At 37.1% G+C, this 25,327-nt stretch overlaps 1 protein-coding gene across 23 annotated transcripts in view; it reads left to right on the forward strand.

The window, feature by feature from the left end:
* The window catches only part of Pum1 (pumilio RNA binding family member 1), a 124,482-nt gene that overhangs the window by 58,631 nt on the left and 40,524 nt on the right, over positions 1-25,327 (forward strand). For 12 of the 23 annotated variants that reach the window (XM_076860875.2, XM_076860877.2, XM_076860883.2 and 9 more), the window contains 5 exons: positions 862-970; positions 1,920-2,098; positions 11,626-11,792; positions 13,769-14,039; positions 25,181-25,274. In XM_076860875.2, the coding sequence (XP_076716990.1) occupies positions 862-970; positions 1,920-2,098; positions 11,626-11,792; positions 13,769-14,039; positions 25,181-25,274 (820 nt within the window). The remainder of the gene's footprint in view (positions 1-861; positions 971-1,919; positions 2,099-11,625; positions 11,793-13,768; positions 14,040-25,180; positions 25,275-25,327) is intronic. The other 11 variants (XM_076860889.2, XM_076860890.2, XM_076860891.2 and 8 more) reach the window with 3 other exon arrangements.

Consider the following 25,327-nt stretch of genomic DNA (forward strand, 5'->3'; position numbering starts at 1 on the left):
ACATAATTAGAGGAAACAAGAGGGGGCATTTTTGTGTGTAAAGCTGATGACCAGAACCAAGAATGATGGAGTTCTTAATTCCCTATCACTGATGCTTTGATCGTGTGCAAAACTGTACTGTATTTTGCTTGAAGGTTGCTTAGCATTTCTTTGGTTGAAACTAGTTTAAAGTTCTCATTGGTTTAGGAGCAATGATGCCTACATTTCTGAGAACTATGATTTTTGAAGACATTTAAATGGCATACTATGAAATATTGTTAAAATTAACAGAGGTTAGGAGATTTTATTTCCTTTCTCGTAATGGACAGAAAACTTTTCTGTCTTTTCAAAATCTTGAAATAGGTTAGTGTTGTGGTTGGGAAATGTTTCCAGAATAGAATCTTTGTGTATTAAAAAGTGAATTTTGCCTCTAGCATTTCATATCTGGGGTTCATAGCTGGGTTCATGCTCCAGTGTCAGTAGGTAGTACACATGTAGTTAGCAGTGTTTTAATAGTTGTAGGTACTTTCTTATTCAACAAGAATCCTCTTAGCAGGCAGTAGCTAATAGGGCCAATATTAGTTTGCTTCCCTTCCCTTCCCCTTAAAAATCTTGGCATAGGCTAAGTGAATAATTCTAGATATTTATGCTGAGCCTCCATTGGATAGTCTGATCAGTGTCCCCTTTTGCCTTAGACCTTTTTATGTCTTTTACCAAATATACAGTAGTGCTTTGACCATAGCTGTATAGTCAGAACACTTTGATTAAAGACTTTCAGGGCACATGAATATCTTCAGTACCCTTGTCTGAAAGAAAGTGTTGACTGCTGTACTTTCATCCTTTATGAATTCTTTAAAAGCATCTATTATTTTTAATTTGCAGCAGCTCTTGCCAGGTAAAAAGTTTTGGGAAACAGATGAATCCAGCAAAGATGGACCAAAAGGAATATTCCTGGGTGATCAATGGCGAGACAGTGCCTGGGGAACATCAGGTAATCTAGATCTAGCATCTGTACTGTGATTTATGCCTGTCTTAGAGCTCCTTTCCTCAGCAATTGGCAAGTCATGAATTTTACATCAGCGACATAAGCATGTCAAGCAAATGTCCTGTTCTGTAGTATAACTGCCATTAAGGAGCTTATATGATGTAATATATTAAAATGATTAACAAAATCAAATCTTCAAAATTTTCTGAAGTGATAGCCACATAGAAATGGTCTTAATAACGACCATAATTTTAGCTATCACTTTTTATTTTGTACTGCTGTCAGCATACTTGGAATTAGAAAGGCCCTTGCCTGCCATTTGAAGTTTATGTCCCCCCTTCCTATCTTGCCCCTGTATACCATATATGGGATGATCAATCTTTATATGTGATTGGGGCCAAATAAATTCGCTGAGCATAGATATTCTTGTGATAGTCTACCCCTGAAGAGGGGTGGGGAGAACTTGTAGAGACACTGACAGCAGAAAGAAATGAAACATGTTAGGAAGGAAGGAGACAAAACCCAAAATCTGATGTACTTATAGCACACTGTTAGGAAGCTCATGATGCCAGTGATTTATCAGAAAAGATAAAGTTATATTGGTTTTAAAAAGGGAAGTAAAATCACATTGTTTTAGTGATATTACCAATAAAATATATTAATGAAATGCTGCTACTTGAAAGGGGTAAACATTAATTTATCCACTCAGCTAGAAGAACCAGTTATGTGAACTGCTGTATTCCTCTGTTGTCCTGGGTAAATGAGGGGGTGTGTTTAGTTTCTTTAGTTTATGTAGAGTATCAATACTTAGTGAAAGACACAACAGAATATTTTGGCTCAGCTCAACCATAACAGGTTTCCTGATTCCCAGACATTGGTTTATCCATGAGACATCGCTCATAATTTGTTTGGGCCTCTGGCTGCACTGTATCATGCTTGTGTATCTTTTTTGTAGATCATTCAGTTTCCCAGCCAATCATGGTGCAGAGAAGACCTGGTCAGAGTTTCCATGTGAACAGTGAGGTCAATTCTGTACTGTCCCCACGATCGGAGAGTGGGGGACTAGGCGTTAGCATGGTGGAGTATGTGTTGAGCTCATCCCCGGGCGATTCCTGTCTAAGAAAAGGAGGATTTGTAAGTTGGCTTGAGGAACTTGTTCCTTTCTCTCTCTCTCTCTCTCTCTCTCTTTCCCCCTAAAGCAAAACATGCCCATTTAGTTTCTTTAGATACTCACATCACTAATTACAGGGTATTTAAAAACATTTTCATTGTAAATAGAGCTCAGTGTATAGTAGGAGATGTAAGATATAAACTAAACTTTGAAAAATAGAGAAGTACTCCCCCCCCAATGGGTAGGGGGTCTACCCATTGATAGTAAGGTGAGATAAGAACTTGAAGTCTGTGTCTTAGTTCATTGGCTTACCAGAAAATATCATTCTTAGTTTAAAACAAAAAGCAGAAAAGAGAGGGAATGTAAAAATGAGTTGAAGCTAGTTATTGGTGGGGAATTATAGATCTGAGAGCAGTGATTTACTGATACCCAAGGAACTTTAAAATGAACCAGATAAGTAGGATCATTCTTGTTTTGCAAGCTGGGCTTTAATTATAGACTCACCTTTGGCCCTCCTTAAATAGCTTTGCTTCTCACAGCTGGCCTATCAGGAAATTAGATGTTCTAGTAATTCTTTATTTACAGTAGTTTTTAAAAATTCACTGCCACTGACCTCTTTGCCTATAGCCTCTTTCTGTTAAATCTTGGCAGTTTTCTCCAGCATCTTTGATAGCCTTTCCTGGAGTGTTTCTTTCTTTATATCATTGACTTTGTAGTGCTAGAAGTCTTAAGATGCATTTCCATTTGAGTCTTTCTTGTTTTCTGTTCTATAACTGGTTTTATGTTCTAAGTTCCAGCTAGGAAGGCCTCAAGAAACATGATGAATCTGTATTGCTGCTTCTCCTGACCCAATTTGTTTGGTACCTTTCCAAAACCCCTTCTTCTTAAAGCCACTTGGGGCAAATACCACCAGATGGCAAGCATTTACATGACTGTATTTTCTCCAAATCATATTAGTAATTTTGCTTTCATAACTATCTTACTTCCTTTGTTTGAAAGCATTTGTTACTCAGTATTTTTAGTTTCCTGTGTCTGTTCTTAGATACTAGAGGTATGGTCTTATTTTCCTCCATGTAGCTTCAAACTTCTTAGAATAAAAGCAGTTCAAGGGTATAGCTTCCTCAAGTGTCAAGTACAGTTCTTGAGTACTAGCCATTCTAAAACTGACCTGATTGCCTCTGGGTCTTTTGACCCTGCAAAGATCAAGTTAGGTTTAGTAGCTTGTGTATCAGATAGACAACGCTTCTTGATTTGGAACCTTCCCAAGGGGCTGCTTGGGAAGAAGTTCTACCCTTTGATTATTTGGCTTGATCCTATTGCTCACAGGAACAATGAGTTAGTTCTATTTTTCACTGTCTTCTCCAGCTTACCTCTCTTTCTGGTCTCACACTTTCCTCATTTTATGAATACAGGATCTGCAGAAGAAGTGCTGCAATCTGTACACAGTCTGTAACTTTTAGGTATTTGCTGGTGGACAAAAATTAGTGAGTTGTTAGTGTAGTGAACTGGAATCTTTGTGACTCTGACTGTGAATTCTCTGTGTGGCCAGTTTCTAGTTCATGGGCATTAGCCATAAGGCATGCACCTGGATAAAGTGAATTTTAGAGGAGACAGACAACTCATTGGGATCGGAAGGAAGAGAAAATGGTGGGACTGAGTTAACGCCAGTTTCTCCACTAGTTTTCCTTGGTTAAAGGATCATTTTACTAGAAATGGTTTTTATGACAAAAACTAAATATTTTGGATTCAATATCTTAATATTTGTTTTTGTAAAGGTGAGTTTTATTCTTAGTTGTTAGGGGAGACTTCGTAAATTTCAGCACTTTCAAAATACTGTGACCAGAGGAGATTAGACTTCAGGATAGATGAGGTCAGAAGATTGAACTCTAACAACCAGATAAAGTAAATTATCTGAAGTAAGCTTCTGAGGTAGGCATACAGACAAGTGACAATTCTCCAAATCTGTGTTCTAGCTTCTTCTCAGAAGGAAGATTGTGTGTACTGAAATATTAGTCCATATTTTGAGTTGCATCTAGAGAGTGCTAAAGGAGGACTGAACAGTGGCATCAAGCCACCATGCTGGCATGTACAGTTTTCCGGTGGATGGAGTCCTGAAGATCAGTGATGTACTAACCACATTTGGGGTTGTATCCTACTGATTTTATACCTAATTGACTTTTCTCTGCCTGTTGATCAGGATGACACCTAATCAAAGTTATGTGCATGGAAACCTGAATCACTTTATGGTTGTCATGGTACACATGCATCTTCTTGAAAAAGGCGAGCATTTTCTCCCTCCCTCTCTCCCTCCCTTCCTTCCTTCCATTCCATCCCATTGCATTCCATTCATTCAGAGTGTTGAGTTCAGAGAAGAGGGACAATGGGATATTTGCTTATTGTAGATAAATTTCTAAAGAGTGGAGCTTGGTAGTTTATGGGTCACAGCATCCATTTATTTTTCCTTTTGAGTGATTCTACAAACATGACTTCCAGTGAGTCATGGAGAAACTCCGATTTACTTCCTCAAGAGCTGAAAACACTCTCTGATGGCATAGTAATTGTAGATTCAAAGTGAGTCCTAAAAGGGCATTCTTAGCTGTGACACAGATCACCAAGACCTGAACTTTTTAGGTGAAGATGGTTCATAACTAAAGAAATCTCATTCTACAAAGGTTTTCCATTTTCAGCAAGGTTTCCTCTTTTATAGTTGAAATGAATGAATGTATTTGGCTCTTTGTCTACCTTCCTTGAGCCTTCCCGAGTTTGTTTTGATTGAACAGTTTATTAGTTTTGGCTTCTGTGATAAATCAGAATAATAATCATCATCTTAGCACTTAATGTAAATTCTTATCATTGTGCATAATGAATCCCAACCTTCAAAGCAATACTTATTGGAATAGTAGGAAAACTCATAATACCAATCAAGTCTTTAATATTCCTTTCCTTTTTGTATCCTTTATTTATTCCTGGTATAAGACAGATGGCTTCTCCAATTCCAAACCTAGTATAGAGAGTTACAAAAATCAGATAGATTTTTTTTTTTTTTGAGGCCTGTGATAAAATTGCTCATCTAAGGAGCTTGCTGTTGGTCTTCTTGAATGCCAGCTGATCTTCAAATAGGTTGATGCCTAGCCAGTCTGAACAGTGGATCATAATTTCCACCTTGTTGGTTCATGGTGTGTAGGGAAATGAGAAAACCATATTAAAGTTTTGTTAGGGCAAAGACCATTCCAACCTTGTAGAAGAAAGTGCTTTAAAAAACACATCTTTCCTTTACTTGTTCTGTAGAGTGACTGCTTTCTGACCCGGAGGATGCATCGACAATTATAGCAATTCATTTGGGTTACAAAACTTGATAATTTGCTTTTCTAGGCTTCACTGCATTTATTTTAGGTAACCATTGCTGCTTTATTTTGATTTTTGTATAAAAACTTGCGACAGTGTACACAGATGGAAATGAGGGATTTGAGTCTCAGTTGTACCTTAATTTCCTCATCTACAAAATAGGGGTAAATAAAACCCAAGAAAGTCTTAATTTGTGTGACTGTGTAATACATATGGAAATGCTTTACCTTCTAAAGTTTTGCTCTTCAGAGCCAATATACTAGTAGCATTAGTGTCCTTTGGGAGCATATTGGAAATGCAGACCGTGCCTGACACCTACTGAATCAAAACCTACATTTTTGTTAAGATACTATGTTTCAGTGATATATATGCACATTAAGTTTGATGAGCACTGCAATAAGAGTCTTGGAGGATTAAGTCATTAGGAGGCTATGAGAAACGTACAAGGCAGAGTCCCTTCTGATTTGGCCATGCCTTAAATTACATGCTCTATTTTAGTTTCAGGTTTTTATATACTGACTAGGTAACTTAAAAAACAAATAAACAACTTTTTTCAGGGAGGTCTTTATCTTTAATAAAAACAAACACCACTTTCCATATGTAAGATGTTTTCTTTTTATTCTTGGATATCATAGCAGAGTTGACCGCTCTTATCTTTCTGCACATCAGGAATTGGGTGATTCTGTATACAGTGCCTGGAATAGGCGGTGTTCTACAGTCAGTATTCCTCTACTTTTGCTCATTCTGAAGTTGGGATGCTTATTTCAAGTGATAGTATGTCATCCTTTAATTTTTAGTGTTCCCCCCCCCTTTTTTTGGAGCACACAGAATGATTGTGCCTCAGATTTGATAAATTATATAGTTGGTGGCAGGTTGATCCATATACAAGTTTCAGAAAATCCTGTTGCACAAAGCATTTAATTATTAGAGCTGGAACAGTTTCTTTTGGAGTCTAGGGGACAGGATGTTGAGCAGTTTTTAAGCCTTTGGAAGTGGGATTGAGGTCCCCAGTATCCCTCCATGAAAAAGGAAGTGGGTAAAAATTGGGGAAGACACTTTTAAGGATTTTTCTTTTTTCCTTAAAAAATGAGTTGTAGTGCTGGGCAGGGTGGCACATGCCTGTAATCCCAATGGGTCTGGAGGCTGACACAGGAGAATTGCGAGTTCAAAGACAGTCTCAGCAAAAAGCGAGATGCTGAGCAACTTAGTGAGACCTCGTCTCTATATAATACAAAATAGGGCTGGGAATGTGGCTCAGTGATCCAGTGCCTTAGAGTTCAATCCCCCATACAAGAAAAAAAAAAAAAAAAAAAAGAAAGAAAGAAAAAGAAAAGGTTGTAATTTTATGAATTGCTTTATTTAATCCCTTGAACAATCCTTTAAGGTATTGTCTCCATTAATTTATACATGAGAAAAACAAGTTCGAGGGGCTGGGATTGTGGCTCAGTGGTAGAGCGCTTGCCTGGCATGTGTGAGGCACTGTGTTCAATTCTCAACACCATATATAAATAAATAAAATAAAGGTCCATTGACAACTAAAAAAATATTTTAAAAAACCAAAAAAACAAGAAGTTCAATATTAAGAAACATGGGGGGCCTGGGTTCAAACTTTGGTTTTAATTTCAATTCAGAACAATATTGCTTTCTACTGTGCTATTCTGGTTTATGAGTTGTGTTTCTTATAAAAGGACCATGTTTATTTTTTGTAATACTAGGAATTGAACCCAGGACCTCACACATGCTAATCAAATGCTCTACCATTGAGCTACACCCCCCAATCCTTTTTTATTTTTATTTTAAGACAAGGTCCTTGCTAAGTTGCTGAGGCTGGCCTTAAAGTTGGAATCTTCCTTTCTCACCTCCAAGTTATTAAGATTACAAGTGTGCACACCCATGCCTAGCTATGATTACATTTAATATGTTAAATTTAGAATTCTTTTTAAATGGCCAATTTAGAACTTTTATTCATATTTTTTAGTTCTTGAAATATTTTATTAGTAGTGGAACTGTGAACTATTGTACTTTAAAAGAATTTGGAATTTCAGGTTTTTTTGCATTTTGTGAAAAACTTAAGTGCATACAGGAGAAACCAGTATTTTAGTTAACATTGTTATGGTTTTTATGTTCAGTGAGTCAAGCAAATAACTCAAAAGTATTCATTAAAAAAAAAATTCCTAATTGCATTGAATGTGATTTTTGCATGTGTAACTTTGTCTTATGATCACTGCAGTAAGAGGAGGAATTAAATTCCGCTTCTTCTGAGTGGGTTCACAGTTAAGGAATATACTCAGAACTATTATTCCTTTTATGTGAGCCATAAGCACATAGACTTCTGATCTAAAACATGTGGTTCTTCTCCCTATGTGTGTTTTTCTCCCAGCTCTTTGATATGTGGCAGTGAAACATAGTCTTCCATCTCTGTTGGAGTCTGGGACCTCATCGTGACCTTCTTGGTCCCACCCTAAAGAATTTCAGCATGGACACTTGCGTTTTGAGTATCACTGGAGTTTGTGTTTGAGCATTATAACTTGGGTTAACATTTATCTCTAAAAGAAGGCCCAGAGTAGCATGCTATTAATCCTTACTTATTTTTTCATTCATTTACCTAATAATAGGAGTTTAAACACACTTACGTACTGGAAAATATGTAACTCCTTCTCAAAAAAACAAAAACAAAGAAACAACAATAACAACAAAAAAACACAGAACAAAAGAAACCATAAGCCTTGCCTTCTGATTTTTATGTTGGACTTAATTATGTCATTTCTCAATTGTGGATGCTTATCAGAGTTATTGGAGGAAAAAGTTTTTATAACATTTGCTGGTGCCTCTAACAGCCCAATTTAATCAGAATCTCTGTGCACAGAATCTGTAAGTTTTGAAAAAGACTGATGATCAGCTCTCACTATAGAACCACTGCACTGTTAAAATGTAGCCATGGGAAGGCCATATTGACTCTACGTGTGGATTTGAGAGCTAAACCACTTAATTGGGATATTTGAGATTTTTAATCTTGCTGTCTTACATAGTGTTACATAAGAAATACCATACCAGTGCATCCCTTTTACTAATATTATGTTACATTTGTATAAAATGACTTAATTTCATAAAACGTATACACATGCATTATTTCATTATGTTCATAACTACTCTTTATTAAACAAAATTATCCCTGTTTTATAGATGAGAAAACTAAGACTCAGAGATTAAATGACCTGTCCAAGTCCTGTGACCAGTAAGTGTTAGCTGTTGAGATAGAATATAGGTTTGGTGCACTGTGTCATTACCTTCTGAAAGACCATATAGCTGTGAATTCCTTACCTTCAAATATTTAAGAAGAAGTAAAATATAAAATTTACCAGCCCATGTGTATCCTTCTTTTGTTCTCTCTAGGATCTTAACATTCCTAAGAGGCCATTTCTATAATCCTGAACCTGATAACTATCTTTTAATAATAGACTTTGACAAATTTGTTTCTTATTTGTCCTCTTGGTATCATTCAGAAGTCAGGCTTGACAGCCAGTGAGTTTCATTGAGAACTATTGTTGATTTATTGAGGTTTGGTTTTTTTTTTTTTCTTTTTAAGTGAGAAATGTATATATTCTGTTCACCTCCCCTGCCCTATTCCTCAGTTCTTGGAATTGAACCCCAGGGCATTGTGCATGCTAAGCCTAGGCTCTACCATTAAGTTATAAGCCTAGCCCTTATGTAACATTTAAATTGAACTATTTCCCATGTACAGAAAGGTATACTAGTCATAAATGTTCATTATCATGGATTTCTACAAAATGAAAATAGCTATTCAGATTAAGAAATGGAAACATCTCTCATTCCTCCCCTATAAAAGAAGGAACCTACCATTCAGCTGACACATTGGTAGTTTATTCTGAGTGGGAAATAGGATGCAATGTTTTGCAGGAATGTATTGTACAGTATTGTTGAAAAGCAGCTGCATCCAGGGAAATGGTTTGAGTAACAAGTGTTTGGCAGTATAATAGAGAAGGTAACTATTAGTGGTAAGGCTGTAGCGGGGTGAGCAGATCCTAAGCAAGCCTTGCATAGGAAAGATATTCACTGATTTAGCCAGTGAATATCCTCTGCCATCAGTTTTCTTGCCTATGGAAACTTGCTACTGCTGCTTTGTCCTCTTTCCTTTGAGTTTTTACATGTAGATGTTTTAAACTTCTTGTGAAATATTGGAGTTGATTTTGATTTGTGAAGATTCCTTTTGAGTGGCAGTGGGATGATCCTTGTAATGTTCTTTTGCTTTAGACATTTATGGATTCTGATTCAGGGAGTGTTATATATTATCTATACCACATTACTACCTTTTGGGATAATATTTGATTATAATAAAGATACCAGGAGGATACTTCATATTTAGTAGTATAGTTTTATAGTATTTTTTGATCCTCTTATAAATTTTTTAAGCTCATATTTGTTATGCTTCTGCCAGATTCTCTATTTAGTGCTAGGGGTATGAAAGCGAACAAATAAATAGCTTCTGTCAGTTTTGTCTTTGAAGTGTGAAGAAAGGTATTGTTTCTGGTTATCTTAAAAGATTGTTTTTGTCTTTAGAGCTCTGTCATTGCTACTTTGCTTTGGGATCTCAGTGTAGTGCTTACTCAGTCTTTGATTCAACAGCAGTCCAAACTTGAAAGATTCTACTCTGAAAGGCTCATTTCCATGGCTGCCAATGCTGTTGTTTACCATCTTGATGTCACATGAAGCTAAGTTTTATGTCCTTTCTAAGTGCCTTATCTTATGTGGTTTTTTTTTTTCATATTATTCTTGAAAACTTTCTTTTTCTGTATCACATTTGAATATAGCATGATTTAAAAGTAAAATGGGCTCTAAATTAGTCAGAATGTCTAACATCAGGATCCTTGAGTTAATCTTTCCAGGCCAATAATTTCCAAGAACTACCCTGAGGACATCTAGTGATTTTAACTCTATGGACCTGTCCCTGCCCACAGACGCATGTTCACAATTGTTTTTGATGACTGGGAATTCTGCGCAGTAGCTCTTATTCTTTGTTGATTGGCTTTGCCTTATACCATCAGCTTTAATTTGGACTGCACATTTTTCTTCATTAAACCAGGAATCAGTGGTGGGAAACAGCAAGATTGCATCCCTCTAATTTTCAAAAGCTAAGGCTGCTTGGTACTCTTTGGTGTAAGATTCTTTAAAGTTCTCTATGTCATGTCAAGTTACTGTCTGAGTTTTTTTTCCTTTTGGAAATCAAGGTGAATTTACTTTGTGTTCAGGGGTTAACTTCGGATGTTAGGAATAGGAGACATAATTTCCTCAGAAGGCAGGAAGGATATAACTGTTTCTGAACCAGATCAATTCTTTTAGGTTCAGTGTTTTAAGCTTTGTAATTTGAAACATTTCAGATATAAATTATATGGTAGCAAGTACTTCAGAATATCCCCACTTATCTCAAGAATAATTTGCCTAGAAATAGGCAGGTAGTGGAAGATGGCAGGGTAGTTTCATGAAAAGAATTTAACAGGTGTATTATTTTTATTTTTTAGGTCTGTTTATTTTGAAGCTTTAAAACATTTTAAAGTTAAGGGCCATCAGTGAATTGATCAGAGAGCCCTATGTTTTATAGGTTGAAACTGGGGTGTGGTGGTACAAATTGACAGGGGATGTGTCCTGTCAAGACAGAAGAGAAAAACTGAATTGAAACAGTGTTAGACCACAACTACCTCACTATTTGGAAGTAAGAAGGGATTTTCCTAAGATAAAGAGGAAGTATGACATTTTATGGGCTTATTAACACTTTCCCTCTATTTTGTTAGTTATCATACCTGGGTGTTATTTTGTGAATCTAGCTATTATGTAGGTGTAGATTTGAGAATAGAGAAGGGGGATCAAAAGATAGAAAATTGTGGTTGGCTTTTGGACAGAAAGGGTAAAAGCAAAACGAGCATACAAACACAAAACCAGTGGGGGTGGTGGGGACTTTGGGTATGGTAAGACTGTCCTAAACTTTGTAATGTAAATATATGTATGTCTCCCCCATTTGGCAAGACTTTCTGCGGTGTTCCTGCCTCTGTGTTGTTTGTTAATTAGATTGTAATGTCTGAAAGACACTCTCCTGTTCTGCTTAGCCTCTAGTGTAGTCTGGTGTCCACAGTGGTTGCCCACTACTGTTAGTTGATGATGATTAGTGAAGCTGAAGCTATTTTTTAAACAGGGCCCAAGGGATGCAGACAGTGATGAAAACGACAAAGGTGAAAAGAAGAACAAGGGTACGTTTGATGGAGATAAGCTAGGAGATTTGAAGGAGGAGGGTGATGTGATGGACAAGACCAATGGTTTACCAGTGCAGAATGGGATTGATGCAGACGTCAAAGATTTTAGGTTTGTATGTTTTACACTTCTGATTTTTTAAAAATGGGGGCTATGGGTTTTTGTTTGTTTTGATTTACTTATATTTTACTCCTCCCCCCTCCCCCCATCATGTTTCCTTTTTAAGAATTGCATCTAGTATAGGCCATGCCCAAAATGTAAATTAGCTGGTAAGGTGGAATTTTTTAAGAGTTGTTATTGCCTGATGCTTTGCCAAAATGGTAGATTCTGCATTTGTATAGAGCTCTAGAATTTACTCTATACAAATGATTGATAAAATTTGAAAATTCATTAAGATTGTCTCTTATCCTGTAAAGATCATCTCAGTAATTCTCAAATGGCAAAATCACCAGGGATAGGTATCTTGGAACTTTGCCCAAGTTTCTTCTATATTACTGTATTAAAGAGTTGTGGTTATTAATGAAAGTGTGTCAAATCCCTCTGACACATTAGAAGAATAGTTGAGAACCCATGCGTTACCTCATTTGAGTTTCATAAGATCATTTTGAGGTAGGTGGGTGAGGTATCACTTTCCTCACTTTGAATATCCAGAGATGTGGCTTAAATGACTTGTTGTTAAACATTTCCCTTCCATGGATACCTCTCATCCCTCCTGTGGTTATGATTTATTAGCAGATTTTACCTTGTGATTTAATATACACAGTATTATTTGTCTTCCATAGTTGGCAGATATTTCTTTTTTATGTATGATAACTTTAGTTATGGTACATAATTTTTAAAATCTGTAAAAGTCAACTATTTAGTGATATATGATCAATAATTTAATGCCAGACTGAAGCTAATGGGTGTGTATTTTCATCCCCCCTCTCCCTTCCCCCCCACACACATACACACACCCACCATCCTAACATCTATCAAAATCAAAATTAAATTTTTTTTAATCATTTGTAGAACAAGTGCCAGTTGATTAATATTTCTGATTCATTATCTTGAATGTGTATAGAATTATAGTATTTGAATATAATCTGATGCACAGGGTGATAAACATTTTCTTAAGGTCCTTCAGAGTTCAGGTGGTCTCTTTACCCTGAATTTCAAGCATCCAATAGCAATATTTTGGGATATTTAATGGGGGGGAAGAGGAGGTGGAGGAGGGGGAGAAGTAGAGGAAGAAGTGGTGATGGTATATATATGTGCCACCTACATGATTCCTTTTAGGTATGAAGGGCATTGCTGTATTCCCTCGACAGTGTATGTTAGTTTGATTGTAGATATTGTCATCTTGCAGTTCCGTACTTAGCATGGTGGTATATCTCAGGATACCTAGAATAGGACTCATTTATAACTATGTCCCAGGTAATTATGCAGTAGTGCTTTTTTTTTTTGGGGGGGGGGTTCTTTGATGTGTCCTGGTTTGGATGATAAATCATACCTTTATCGGTTTTGATTTTAAGAATTATCTTGTTATCAGGGACATATCATAAATAATGGATTAGTTTTTACTATTTTGAGATGGTCTGCTTCTGGTTTCTTGGAAGGGAAAGAGAGTTTACCATTGGTCAGTAATACCAATCACACTTTTTGAAGAATCACTCTGAGATGGGGAATTTCTCCTAGAAACCAACTTCTCGCGTTGGTTTTATATTTACGAGAGTAGATGTTGCTTTGGGGGGCCATATTTTACTATGTGTGTCTTGGTAGGTACCTCTGTTTTCATGGATGGCACAGGTAGCAATTCTTTCAATTTATATATTCCTGAAATATGGACTTATTGGTAAAGGGATTGTAAACTAATAGCATTTAATGTAATTTAAGGGGCGGGAAGGTGGGAAGGCAGGCAATAGAAGCATCATTTCAGAGGATATTACCTGTAAGCACCATAAAGGATCTCTGGGTATTTTGTTGAAATAGCTTTAAACATTGTTAATAATGAGCTATGTCAAGGACATTGTCCTTAAACATGGGGTTGCTATAGTGTCCTTCCCTGCTCAAAATAAGGTTTAATGCCCTTTACTTTCTCTGTTTAGCCGTACCCCTGGTAATTGCCAGAACTCTGCTAATGAAGTGGATCTTCTGGGTCCAAACCAGAATGGTTCTGAGGGCTTAGCGCAGCTGACCAGCACCAATGGTGCCAAGCCTGTGGAGGATTTCTCCAACATGGAGTCCCAGAGTGTCCCCTTGGACCCCATGGAACATGTGGGCATGGAGCCTCTTCAGTTTGATTATTCAGGCACGCAGGTGCCTGTGGACTCAGCAGCAGCAACTGTGGGACTTTTTGACTACAATTCTCAACAACAGGTACTGTGTGTGTCTCTGTCACCCTTTCTATTCTCCCTCTAGCCAGCACATTATTCAGCTTCTTAAAATGAGGGGATGGGGGAGGGTGACATGATTTTAGATTGTCATTAGCCAGCCCTATTAATCCTTACAGTGAAGTGGGGGTTTACAAATTCTGTCTTTCCCCTCAAAAGCTAGTTCTCATGGTGCTATTAACTGGCAAGAGAGCACTCTGCTCTTTGTGTACTTCCTTTGGCTCTTCTCTCTCTTCATCACTTGGAGATTGGGTGAGGTGACCTTACCCCTGGAATCACAACCTTCTGAGATGCTAAATTACTTTCCTGGAAGATATATATAGTTGTGGTGCTTCTGGATTGCTTTGTTTTTAAAATAGTGAGCTATTACCTACCACCATCAGGAGTGCGTTGCCAAATCATCTCATCAGTCTTGACTTTAAGTTAGTTACTGTAGATAACACTGGTAACAGTCTGGTCCCTTCAAAAGTTAGAATGTGATTAAAGGAAAACACATGTAAATAATTCTGTTAGATTACTTAGTTCTTTTATTCAAATGTTTCTGGGGAATTTTTGTATGTGTATTTTCTGCTTTTGAAGGCACAGTAGGGCTAATTTGAGGGCTTAGTGATTCTTCTGTTTGGTTCTTTTTTTCTGACAGAAAAATCAGCTGTCTGAACTATAAAAGGAGAGCATGTAGTTTCATCATCTTGTTGAGTACCACAAAAGCAGTTTGATGGACCATGAATTTCTGTTACTCCTTAGTTTTTGACTGGAACATAAATATAGACTTTTAGTTTTGAGAGACTGGAGTTTACAAATGCTGTTTCTATTGGGAAATGAGCTTATGGTCTTTTGAGATTAGTTGTACCACATTTTATCTTTAGTTTCTGTCATAAATAGTAGATTTTTGATTGATAAGACAACTAGATAACAAAGCTAACTATATGAAATTTACCAAAAGAAATTTGTGTAATAATGTGAATGTGTATGTCTATGTAAGTTTTCTTTGGCTAGGAGGTAAGACAGTACTGGGTATTGAATCCAAGGCTTAGTGTATGCTGAGCCAGTGCTCTACCACTGAGCTACACCCCCAACCCTAAGTTTTTAATTAGCAGACTTTTTCCCATAGAGGTTAACTGCAAGCACTCCCTGTAGATCCCTAGCAGGTGGCCTACCTTGATAAAAATCAACTTTCTGTGCCTTTTCTTTATGATCATTATTGATTCAGTCCTTCCATTTCCAGTCTAACCCAACCTCACCCTTGTTATTTAAGAAGAATTTGTCTTTCATCTCTTATGAACAAAAATCTGGTTCTCTTTTTTACTTAACTGTGGGGAGGTAGAATTCTTTTTGATTTATTGATCTCTGGTTTCAAATAATTTTTTCAGGTTTTGCGAGGCTGGATAATTATTGGGATTTGAACAGAAACTCACAAGTGTTTAGCTTGATTATATCAAAATTATCTTATTCAGAAATACAAAAGTAGGAGTGGCTTTACTGTGTGCCCTATTTTAGCACTAAGCATCATTATTTTGAAAATTAATCTGTTGTTGGGGTTTTGACTTCCCATAACTATATTAGCCGATGTGGCAAGGGGTATATTTATAGTTACACCACATGTGATCATTGTCGTTTTGTCCCATGGGCCATCAGTTTTTTTTTTTGTTTTGTTTTTGGGTGCGTAGGTTGTTTTACCCATTCTTCTACTGGACACTCTAATAACATACCTGGAAACCACTGTCCCAAGACTTCAAAGTATTTTAAGGAACTTCAGCTTCCCAAAGCTTCCTATAGAGAGCCATTGTTTAGAAGGAAGAATTCCGTTTCTACTGGAAATTGGTGCATTTTCTTACATTTTACCCTTCCGATCTTTCTTCCTATTGCTTTTCATCATGTTTTATTCCATTCTCCATTTCCAATTTAAATCCTAATTTTTTCAAGGTCTAGCACTGTTAACCTCCTTTCTTTATCTCCAAACGAAAAATTTTTCATGCCGGCCTGCTTTAAACTTCATTTTACTTAGTATCTCCTTCAGAAAAGGAGTTACCTGTGTTCTGCCTTGTGTTGTGATTTTTTTGTCTGATAGCCCGTGCTGGATTGTGAGTTCCTTGAAAGCAAGAACTATTCTCTGCCTTGCTAAATTTTCAGGGAACTATTATATCTCTGTGTTTCTCCTGAATTTAATATACTTCCCAAAATTAAAATTTGAACCTAAAAAATGACCATAGTATACTTAGGGAAATTACTGGAAAGTTATTGTGTAATATCCAATAATATAATATTACTATATGATATCCAAGAAAATTATTTCCTAGATCAGAACTTGTCCTTTTTAGGGTTGCTCTGTTGCCATCTGATCAAAAGCCAAGGTCCCTTTTGTCATAAAAAGTACATTTTTTTTTTTTTTGACACACTTTTGTGGAAAGTTTAGAGGGATCACAGGTTGTGGGCTGTAGATTATCATCTCTGGCTAGCGTTTCTTTTCATCTGTAGCCAGGTTTTTCTTTCATGAATACAGCAAGATTCCTTACGTGGTGGAAGGATTTGCTATTTGCTCTTATTTCAGTGATTGTGACTCATCTTGTCATTTAAATAATGCAAGGAAGCACTTGATGATGAGTAATGAGACCCTACATGTATATGTCCTGGGAACTTTAGAACACAGCAGAGTGTGCTCTGGTCTCTGAGGAAGGAAGGATTGGTGGATGAAGTGTTTGTTGAGCTGTGCCTTGAAAGACTTGTTTAGATAGGAGAATGAAATTTTCATGGAGGAAACAGTAAAACTAAAACTAGAAATAGGAAATTAACAGAAACGTGTTTAGCAGATAGTGGAGATGTGGTCAGCCTGACTAGGAGTCTAAATTGAAGAGAAATGACGAAATGTGTTTAGTAAATAGTGTTGTGTCTTACCAGTTCTGTTGTGCTGCCTTATAGGCAATGACAAAACATGTTAAAGGAGGAATGTAATAATTATCATGATGTTTTTTGTTTTGTGCAAAGATTGAACCCAGGGGCATTCAAATATTGAGCCACAACCTCAGCCCATTTTGCATTTTATTTTGAGACCGGGTCTCAATGAATTATCGAGGTTGGTTTGGAACTTTTGATCCTCCTGCCTTGGCCTCCTGAGTCACGGGAATATAGGCATGTGTTACTGCACCCAGCCGTGTGTGTATGTGTGTATAGGCGCATGGGCGCTGTTTTAGACATTCTCTTGCCCATATTAATCAATTAACTATTCACTGTTGTGTCCTTATCTGTATGAAACAGTTGTGAATTATTTGAGGAATTATGCGCTAATCTAATTGATCATAAATGTTACCAGACAGGGGAGAGCTCAATTAGGATCAAGAGAAACTTGAAAAGACAGTTGGAAAGTATACCCTTGCCAGTAATAGAAGAGAGTATGGAGATGGGAATGGTGGCGATGTGGTCCCAGGTAGACTGTAGACTAGAAGAAGTATAGAAGAAGACAAGGAGACTTTTGGTAATGGGTCCACGTCACTGAGACCTTGAGAACCAAGAACAAGTCTCAGATGATACTAATAATGATTGTGGGGGTTCAAAACATTGATCTAGAGTGGCAGTATTTTGCTGCAGATCTGCTCTTTGATTTTGGCTTCCTTCAATGAGGAAAGGAAAGGGATGGTCATTTTTGAGTTATTTACTACAAATAGTAGTGTAGCTTTATTTGTGATTTTATGAGTGGATATGGTTTGGAAATTGACAAAATAAAAATTCTCTTTTCCTGTTGCTTTTCAGTCAGGGCTTTCATATGGTGTAATAAGTTGGTTTCATAAAACTTAATATCAATCTATAGTGAGATACATGCCATGGAGCAGCCTGCAAATATGGAAATGGTAATTTTCATTTAGTTCATTGTGTATTTTGGGGTTTGTATAATTAAGTTGCTTGTCTGGTCACTGTTAATCATTCTGAATTAACCCATCTTAATTGTTCTCAACTAATCCTTCTAAGATTTAATTGTAAGAGCCATAGTTCTTAACTTTTTAAAAGTGCTATGAATTCTTTTAGCAGTTAGGTGAACCTGTGTACTGCTTCTCAGAATAATGTTTTAAAACACAGTGTTTGTGTGCACATTGTGTAAGAAAGATTACAAAGAAAACTGATTACATAAAAATAGGTGGGTGTAATGGTGCATGCCCTAAAACCCTAGCAACCTGAGAGGCTGGGGCAGGAGGAATACAAGTTCCAGGCCAACCTCAGCAATTTCATAAGACCCTGTCTCACAATAAAAAATAAAACAGGCTGGGGATGCAGCTCAGTGCTAGAGTATCCCTGGGTTCAATCTGGAGTACTGCGAAAAAATAAAAATCAAAAAGATATTCAAACCAAACTTAATGGTATATTTGCTTTTTTATCATATGATACATGAAATAAAAGTAGGTGTGTTAGCTATCATAGCGAGAATGAAGATTTTGAAATGTCTGTAGTAATCAAAAAATAACATAAAATACCTATTATCTCTCCTTTCCCACTCCTTACCCAATATTGGGGATTGCACCCAGGGCACTCTACCACTGAACAACATCCCTAAGCACTCCTTCACTTCTTCCTGTCTTCCTGCCTGCCTTCCTTTTCTGGTCTCTTTAGGTTGCCAAGGCTGGTCTTGAATTTATGATCTTCCTGCCTCAGCCTCCTGAGCTTCTGGAATTATATAGGTGTGTTTCACCATGCCCAGCTCCCCTGCCCCCATTGGTGAAAGTCACATGTTTATGGCTAATGTTATTTTGTATTTTTGCCAAATCATAATTGAAGAAAGCAATGACTTTCAGATAGATGTCCATGAAAAACAAAAATGCAATGTTACCCACTTAAGACAAATATTTTGGGTTAAGAACCTTAATTGAGGGCATTTTGTCAATTGAAATGTTCATTGATGTCTCTGGAGTCTTCTTCTTTTTTTTTTTCACTTTCCCTAATTGCCACCTTAATCCTGGAAAACAGTCCTGAACAATTCTTGCATTGTGTGTTCACACCATTTTGTTTTTATGTCGTGTGAGCAGTATTATATTTTATATATTATTATATAATTGAAATTGCCTATTATTTATAGATTCTACTTCTTAAAAAATATTGAGAATTGAACCCCAGGCCTATGCATTGTTAGGTAAGTGGTCTACCACTGAGATACATCCCCAGTTTCATATACATTTTAGAAAAATTTCATTTAGTTATCATTGTTGCAACAGTGTAGCAGAAACAAAAAATGGAATTTAGATCAATGAAGATTAATCAGATTGTTCATAGGCTTTATTTATAATTCAGTGAGTTAAAAAAAATATTGCATATTTTTACTAAAACTCCCACCAGGGCTGGGGATATGGCTCAGTTGGTAGAGTGCTTGCCTCACATGCACAAGGCCCCGAGTTCAATCCCCAGTACCACAAACAAACAAAAAAACTCCCACCATATGTATTTTTAAAATACCTTTCTCTCTCTCTCTCTCTCTCTCTCTCTCTCTCTCTCTCTCTCTCTCTCCCCACCCCTTTCTTTCTTTCTTTCTTTCTTTCTTTCTTTATTTATTTTTATGTGGTGCCGAAGATCGAACCCAGGGCCTCACACGTGCTAGATGAGAGCTCTACCGCTAAGCCACAATCCCACCCCAATATGTATTAATTTAATTTTAACAGAAAAGCAGTAGTCATTTCTGTGTAGCCATAGTTAGATAGGAAAGGAAATTGAAACAAATTGTTTTTGAAAGATGTCATTCTTAGGAGGCCAAGTACACATATACTTTTAATACAGGTGTTTAATTTTCTCACCTTTCATTTAAGTTTACAGTTATTCACTCTGTCAATGTCATGTATATGATCACAGACTAATAAAAGACTGAATTTGACTAGTTGTTGGGTCATGTGAAGTTTATCTTTATTGTCACTTGACTGTGTGTGTGTGTGTGTGTGTGTGTGTGTAGTGTAGTGTAGTGTAGTGTGTGTTGTTGGGGATTGAACCCAGGGCCTTGTGCATGTGGGGTAAGCACTCTATCAACTGAGCTACATCCCCATCCCTTTACTTTTTTTGACCCGGGGATTGAACTGAGGGGCACTCAACCACTGAACCACTAGCACTGAGTTGCGTAGCACCTCGCCATTGCTGAGACTGGCTTTGAATTCATGATCCTCTTGCCTCAGCCTCCCTAGTTGCTGGGATTACAGATGTGTGCCACTGTGCCCGGCTTGTCCCTTGACTTTGCTAAAATTTTATTATAAATTTCCCCAAGTTATTCATTTACTTGATGGAGGAATATGTTTATTCTAAGACTGTAGAAATAATTTATTTTGGAATCAGATTCTTTACCTGCTAATGAACTGTGAAGTTGTTTTTTTTTTTTTTTAATTTAGACCTATGGTTTGTTATGCCCTTATTAAACTGCCCCTGAATTATTGTATCCATTAGTTTATGATTGCAGTTATTCAAATAATACGGTCAAAATTGGTCTTTGATCTAGAACCTTTAAACAGAAGCTCTAAAACACCCCTTTTAGTTTACTTTTTAACTTTTTGATACTGGGGATTGAATCTAGGGATGCTTCACCATTGAAATACGTTTCAGCCCTTTTTATTTTTTAAGACAGGGTCTTGTTAAATTGCTTAGAATGTCACTAAGTGACTTAGGAGGCTGGCCTTGAACTCGGATTACAGTAGTGCCCAGCCCCCCCCCCCTTTATTTTATAATCCCATTATTAATAGGGTTTTCTGTGAATCCTGGCAACAACTCCTGAGATAAGGCATTAGTTGTCTTTTTATAGATGAGAAAATTAAAACACACGCCTTTAATGAAGGTTATATTTTATTTTACTTAATTTTACTGGCCCCAGGAATTGGCCCCTCCCCCTTTTAATTATAAATTTTGAGATAGTGTCTCACTAGGTTGCTCACAGCCTTGCTAAGTCACTGAGAATGGCTTTGAACCTGTGATTCTCCTACCTCAGCCTCCTGAGGCCTTTGGGATTAAAGACACGGACCATGGACCATGCTCAGTGCTGAAGGTCAATTGGTGTAAGCTATGCAAATCTCATATTATTTTGGTTTCTAGCTTCAAGCTATTTCCTTTGGACCTTGTACTATAAACACAGAGCTTTTTGATATATGGAGTTATTTTACCTTCAAATTTAAGTTTCTTCATAGCTTTCCCTGAAAGGCGCATACTGTAAAAAGTAGAAACAATTCCTGCCCTCCCTTGGGAAGGAGCTGTGAGGGGTGATTCTCACAGAAGGGGTTGTGTTTAGGGGCACTCTCCTCATTCATCAGAAAGAACATCCCACATAAATGTCTTGTGAAGCGTTTTCTTTGTGTTAATTTAACTCCTATTAACTTCTTGTAGGTTAGATATTTTGTTACCATGTTAGAGAGTGAGGCACCAAGAGAGTCAGAAGTCACTGGCCCTAAGTAATAGAGCAAGTCACTAGTGAAAATGAGATGTGAGCCCAGGCTTCCTGGTCTCGAAGGTGTTTGCTCTTACTCCCTATCCACTGTGTATGTTGCCTTAAGCTGGTAAAAAGTCAGGGATGGCATGGCATTTTAATTTGGGGTGTGGGTAGGTATCATCTTTCATATTTTCTAACTCTCATTTAGGTATTACTTCTCCAGATTCAGAAAACTCAATAACAGTGTTCTTATGCCAACAATTCTTGATAGTAACAGTAATAATAGTAAGCAGCTCTTAAATAGTATTAGTAGTAGCTTATTTATTGTTTAATACAAGATGCCAGCTGCGGGTTAGTACTATGTTTAGTGGTTTGAGCTGCCCAGATTTCCTTCTGGAATGCTGACGGGTATCTTTTGTAAGGTCATGTGGTAAATTATCACTGGTCATGGTGGCACATATCTGTAATTACAGCTACTGAGGAGGTGAAGGCAGAGGCCAGAGGAGTGAGAGTTTGAGACCAGCCTAGCCAATTCAGTATGACCTTGTCTCAAAAAATAAGATGGACCAGGGCTCAGTAGTAAAGTATTCCTGGTTTTAATCCCCACCCCAGTACCTGGGGTAGGGGCGGTAGGAGTATTCAATCCTATTATGCCTCAGTTTACTAGAAGTCCTAATGCTTGAAAATTTCCCATGCATTCAGACTCTTAAAACAACTCATTGATTTTGTTTGAGTGAATTACAGTCAACACCTGCTCATTGTCATTATACCGACCTTTAATAAACATTTCCCCCAACTCTCAGTATTTTCTTAGTTTCAGACTATTGGGTTGCTTTGTGAAAATAATGAAAAGCAGAGCTCGGTGTCTTGCCCAGCAGATGGCATTTGTGTGAGTTTTGTAGGATCTTTGGAATCTCCCACTTGCCAATTACTCAATTTCATTTTGAATACTCTGTATTTCCAGTTAATGTACCATTTACATAAAGAGAATGTGCCAAAATTGCTGTAGTCTATTTTATAATCAAATCAGCTGGCTGTGAATACATAATTTACTTTTGTTAAATTGTTTACTGGGAAGTGCTCTCAAGAAAATAATAATTCCCTATTAACTATAATCCCTAATTCAGCTCTCAAACAGGGATTATATGGGGGCTCTGTAAAGCTAGTGTGCTTTTAACTGAAAGTAGTAGTCTTACTAGGAAATGGAGTAGCATGATGGTGAGAGCCACACTCATATATGTTAGATATGGTGGCTTGTATGGTTTTCACACATATTATGTATTTCTAAGTATATTTACAGATATACACACACATACATAAGTTACATTACTACTGAAAAAAGTCCACGAAATGAGGATAAACAAAGTAGAATGCAGTAGATTACTGTTTTTTGGTTGATAAGTCAGGATATATCTATGTTTTGAACCAATGATCTGTGTCATAGTGCCTATCTAATAATTTCAAAGTTCAATGATGAGTTATTTTATTTTCAGTGGGGATAAAGAAGGGCATAGAAGGAGCAGTGACTGAGATGTTGAATGTTTCAAAAAATTTTTAGGCCAGGAAATTTCAGGGACCCTTTGAAGAGGTAGCAGATGCTTTAGCTGAACTATAAGCTACAAGTTGTTTTTACAACTTTGGCAATAATTTAAATATAACTTTCTCCTACTTATTTGTTTTCTACCTCCTAGCTGCCCTTCTTGGGTAGACTGACAGTATCTTATAGTATTTCTACCTGTTGGTAGAAATACTATGAGATACTGTTCATTAGGTAAAGTAGAAATGTGAAATCAAATTGAAAAAAATCAAAATTAGTTACAAATTGTTGTGACCGACTCTCTTCCTGGAGTGGACAAGTGTGTGTGTGTTTTTAATATTTTATCAAGGGACAGGGTCCCGCTGAATTGCTTAGGTCCTAGCTAAGTTGCTGAGGCTGGCTTTGAACGCATTGTCCTCCTGCCTTAGCCTCCTGAGTGGCTGGGATTATAAGTGTGTGCCACCACATCTGACTGAACAAGTGTTTTGATATGTTTGTTAATAGATTCAATTTCTCTAGGGTGTTCCACAACTTGATATTTAGCGGATGCTTATAAATTAGTACTTGATCCTCTTCACCTGCATCACAGTGAAGGTTTGTTGTAACATTAACCTTTGAAAATAAAAAATAATAAAAAAAGTACTTTGAAATCTGTAAATGGTTATTTTGACATTGGTATAAAATCAGAGTGATTTTATTCTGGTTTTAGAAAGGTGAATGAACTGAGTGTGATAGTGCATGCCTGTAATCCCAGCAGCTCCGGAGGCTGAGACAGGAGGATTGTGAGTTCAAAGCCACTCTCAGCAATGGCGAGGCACTTAGCAACTCAAGTGAGATCCTGTCTTTAAATAAAAATACAAAGTAGGGCTGGGGATATGGCTAAGGGGCTGAGTGTCCCTGAGTTCAATCCCTGTCACCACTACCCCCCCCACCATCAAATGAATGAATGTATATAAAGAGCTAATAGATAAAGTCAGCCTGTACATTTAAAATAGTTAGCTTTTGATTTCTTTGTATTTTAAATGTTTACTTGTGTGTTCGGGGCATAGTTGTAGCCAAGTCATGAGATGAAAGCTCCCCACTTCTAGGATAACAGCAAGAACACTCATAAAGATAATTAGTTTGAGGCGGTTGTATGCTATTATTTCTTAATGTCTGAACCAATCAGGTCTCTTAATGAATATGCCTGGAATTCAAAATCTTTGATATCTATTATATATTATCTATTGATATCAGCTGAGTTGTCGAAGAATCCTATAGAAAGAACAGGTAGGTTGAGGATTGTATTGAATTAGGTCCCTTCAGTAAGTGCTCTCAGTCTGATTACAGCACTCTTGAGCATGATTCTTTGGAGGCAGGTGATTCAGAACAAAATTACCAACACCTCCTTTTTTGTAACAACACTATTCATACTATAATGTAATCTTCATGAAGACAGTGATTCCATGTTGTTGTATTCACTGTTGTATCCCTAGTTCCTTTCACAGTGCTATTACCTGTATGTGTTGAATGAGTGACTATTAAGGTAGAATCTCAGGATATTTTTATTATTAAGGTCTTTGAATATTTTTCATATGAACTGGATGATAGTGGCTGTACTTCTATTGTCTTCTTCCTTGTATATAAAAAATTGGTCTTTGGAGACTCTTGAGCCTCCCCAAGGTTGGGTAGTTGTAATTTTTACTCATTAAGACAAATTGCTACTTAGGTGAACTGTCCAGTACCATTTTCCCAGGAAGAGGCAGCCCAGAGGACCAAGTAAATGCTTTTCATATCCTCTTCCTAAATGGGAATATGTAAGAATTCAGAGCATTTTGGGGGGTCTTGAAAGACCTGAAGAGAGATAGTAGCACTAGGAACAATGGGGCAGTTCATTTTTGTAGTTTATTTTTCCGACTTTCCCGTTTCTGAATCAGGCAGTACCTGTAGACTTGCTGACACCATTAGGGAGATTGCACATGTATATTTGTGGTTCAGGGAACATATAACCTGTGAAGAGCTCAGCCCATGGAGCTGGGAGGACAAACTGAGGTAAATAAAGAGATAAGAACTATGAAGCATGTAGTATCATGGGAATGGAATGGAGTATGAGAATATCCATTTTTGTTAAAAGCATCATGCCTCATTAGGGATTTATTGACCTTTTTTTGTCAGGAGATTTTAAATTTACTTCGTTAGACAGTTTCTCTAACTGTACCATGTCTTTTTCTCACCTCAGCTGTTCCAAAGACCTAATGCGCTTGCTGTCCAGCAGTTGACAGCTGCTCAGCAACAGCAGTATGCACTAGCAGCTGCACATCAACCTCACATCGGTAAGTCCTCTTGCTGATCGCTCTCTTCATTAAAGGTGTGGCCCCCATTTTAG

The sequence above is a fragment of the Callospermophilus lateralis genome, chromosome 7, assembly GCF_048772815.1.
Source record: "Callospermophilus lateralis isolate mCalLat2 chromosome 7, mCalLat2.hap1, whole genome shotgun sequence".
In the NCBI taxonomy this organism is placed as follows: domain Eukaryota; kingdom Metazoa; phylum Chordata; class Mammalia; order Rodentia; family Sciuridae; genus Callospermophilus; species Callospermophilus lateralis.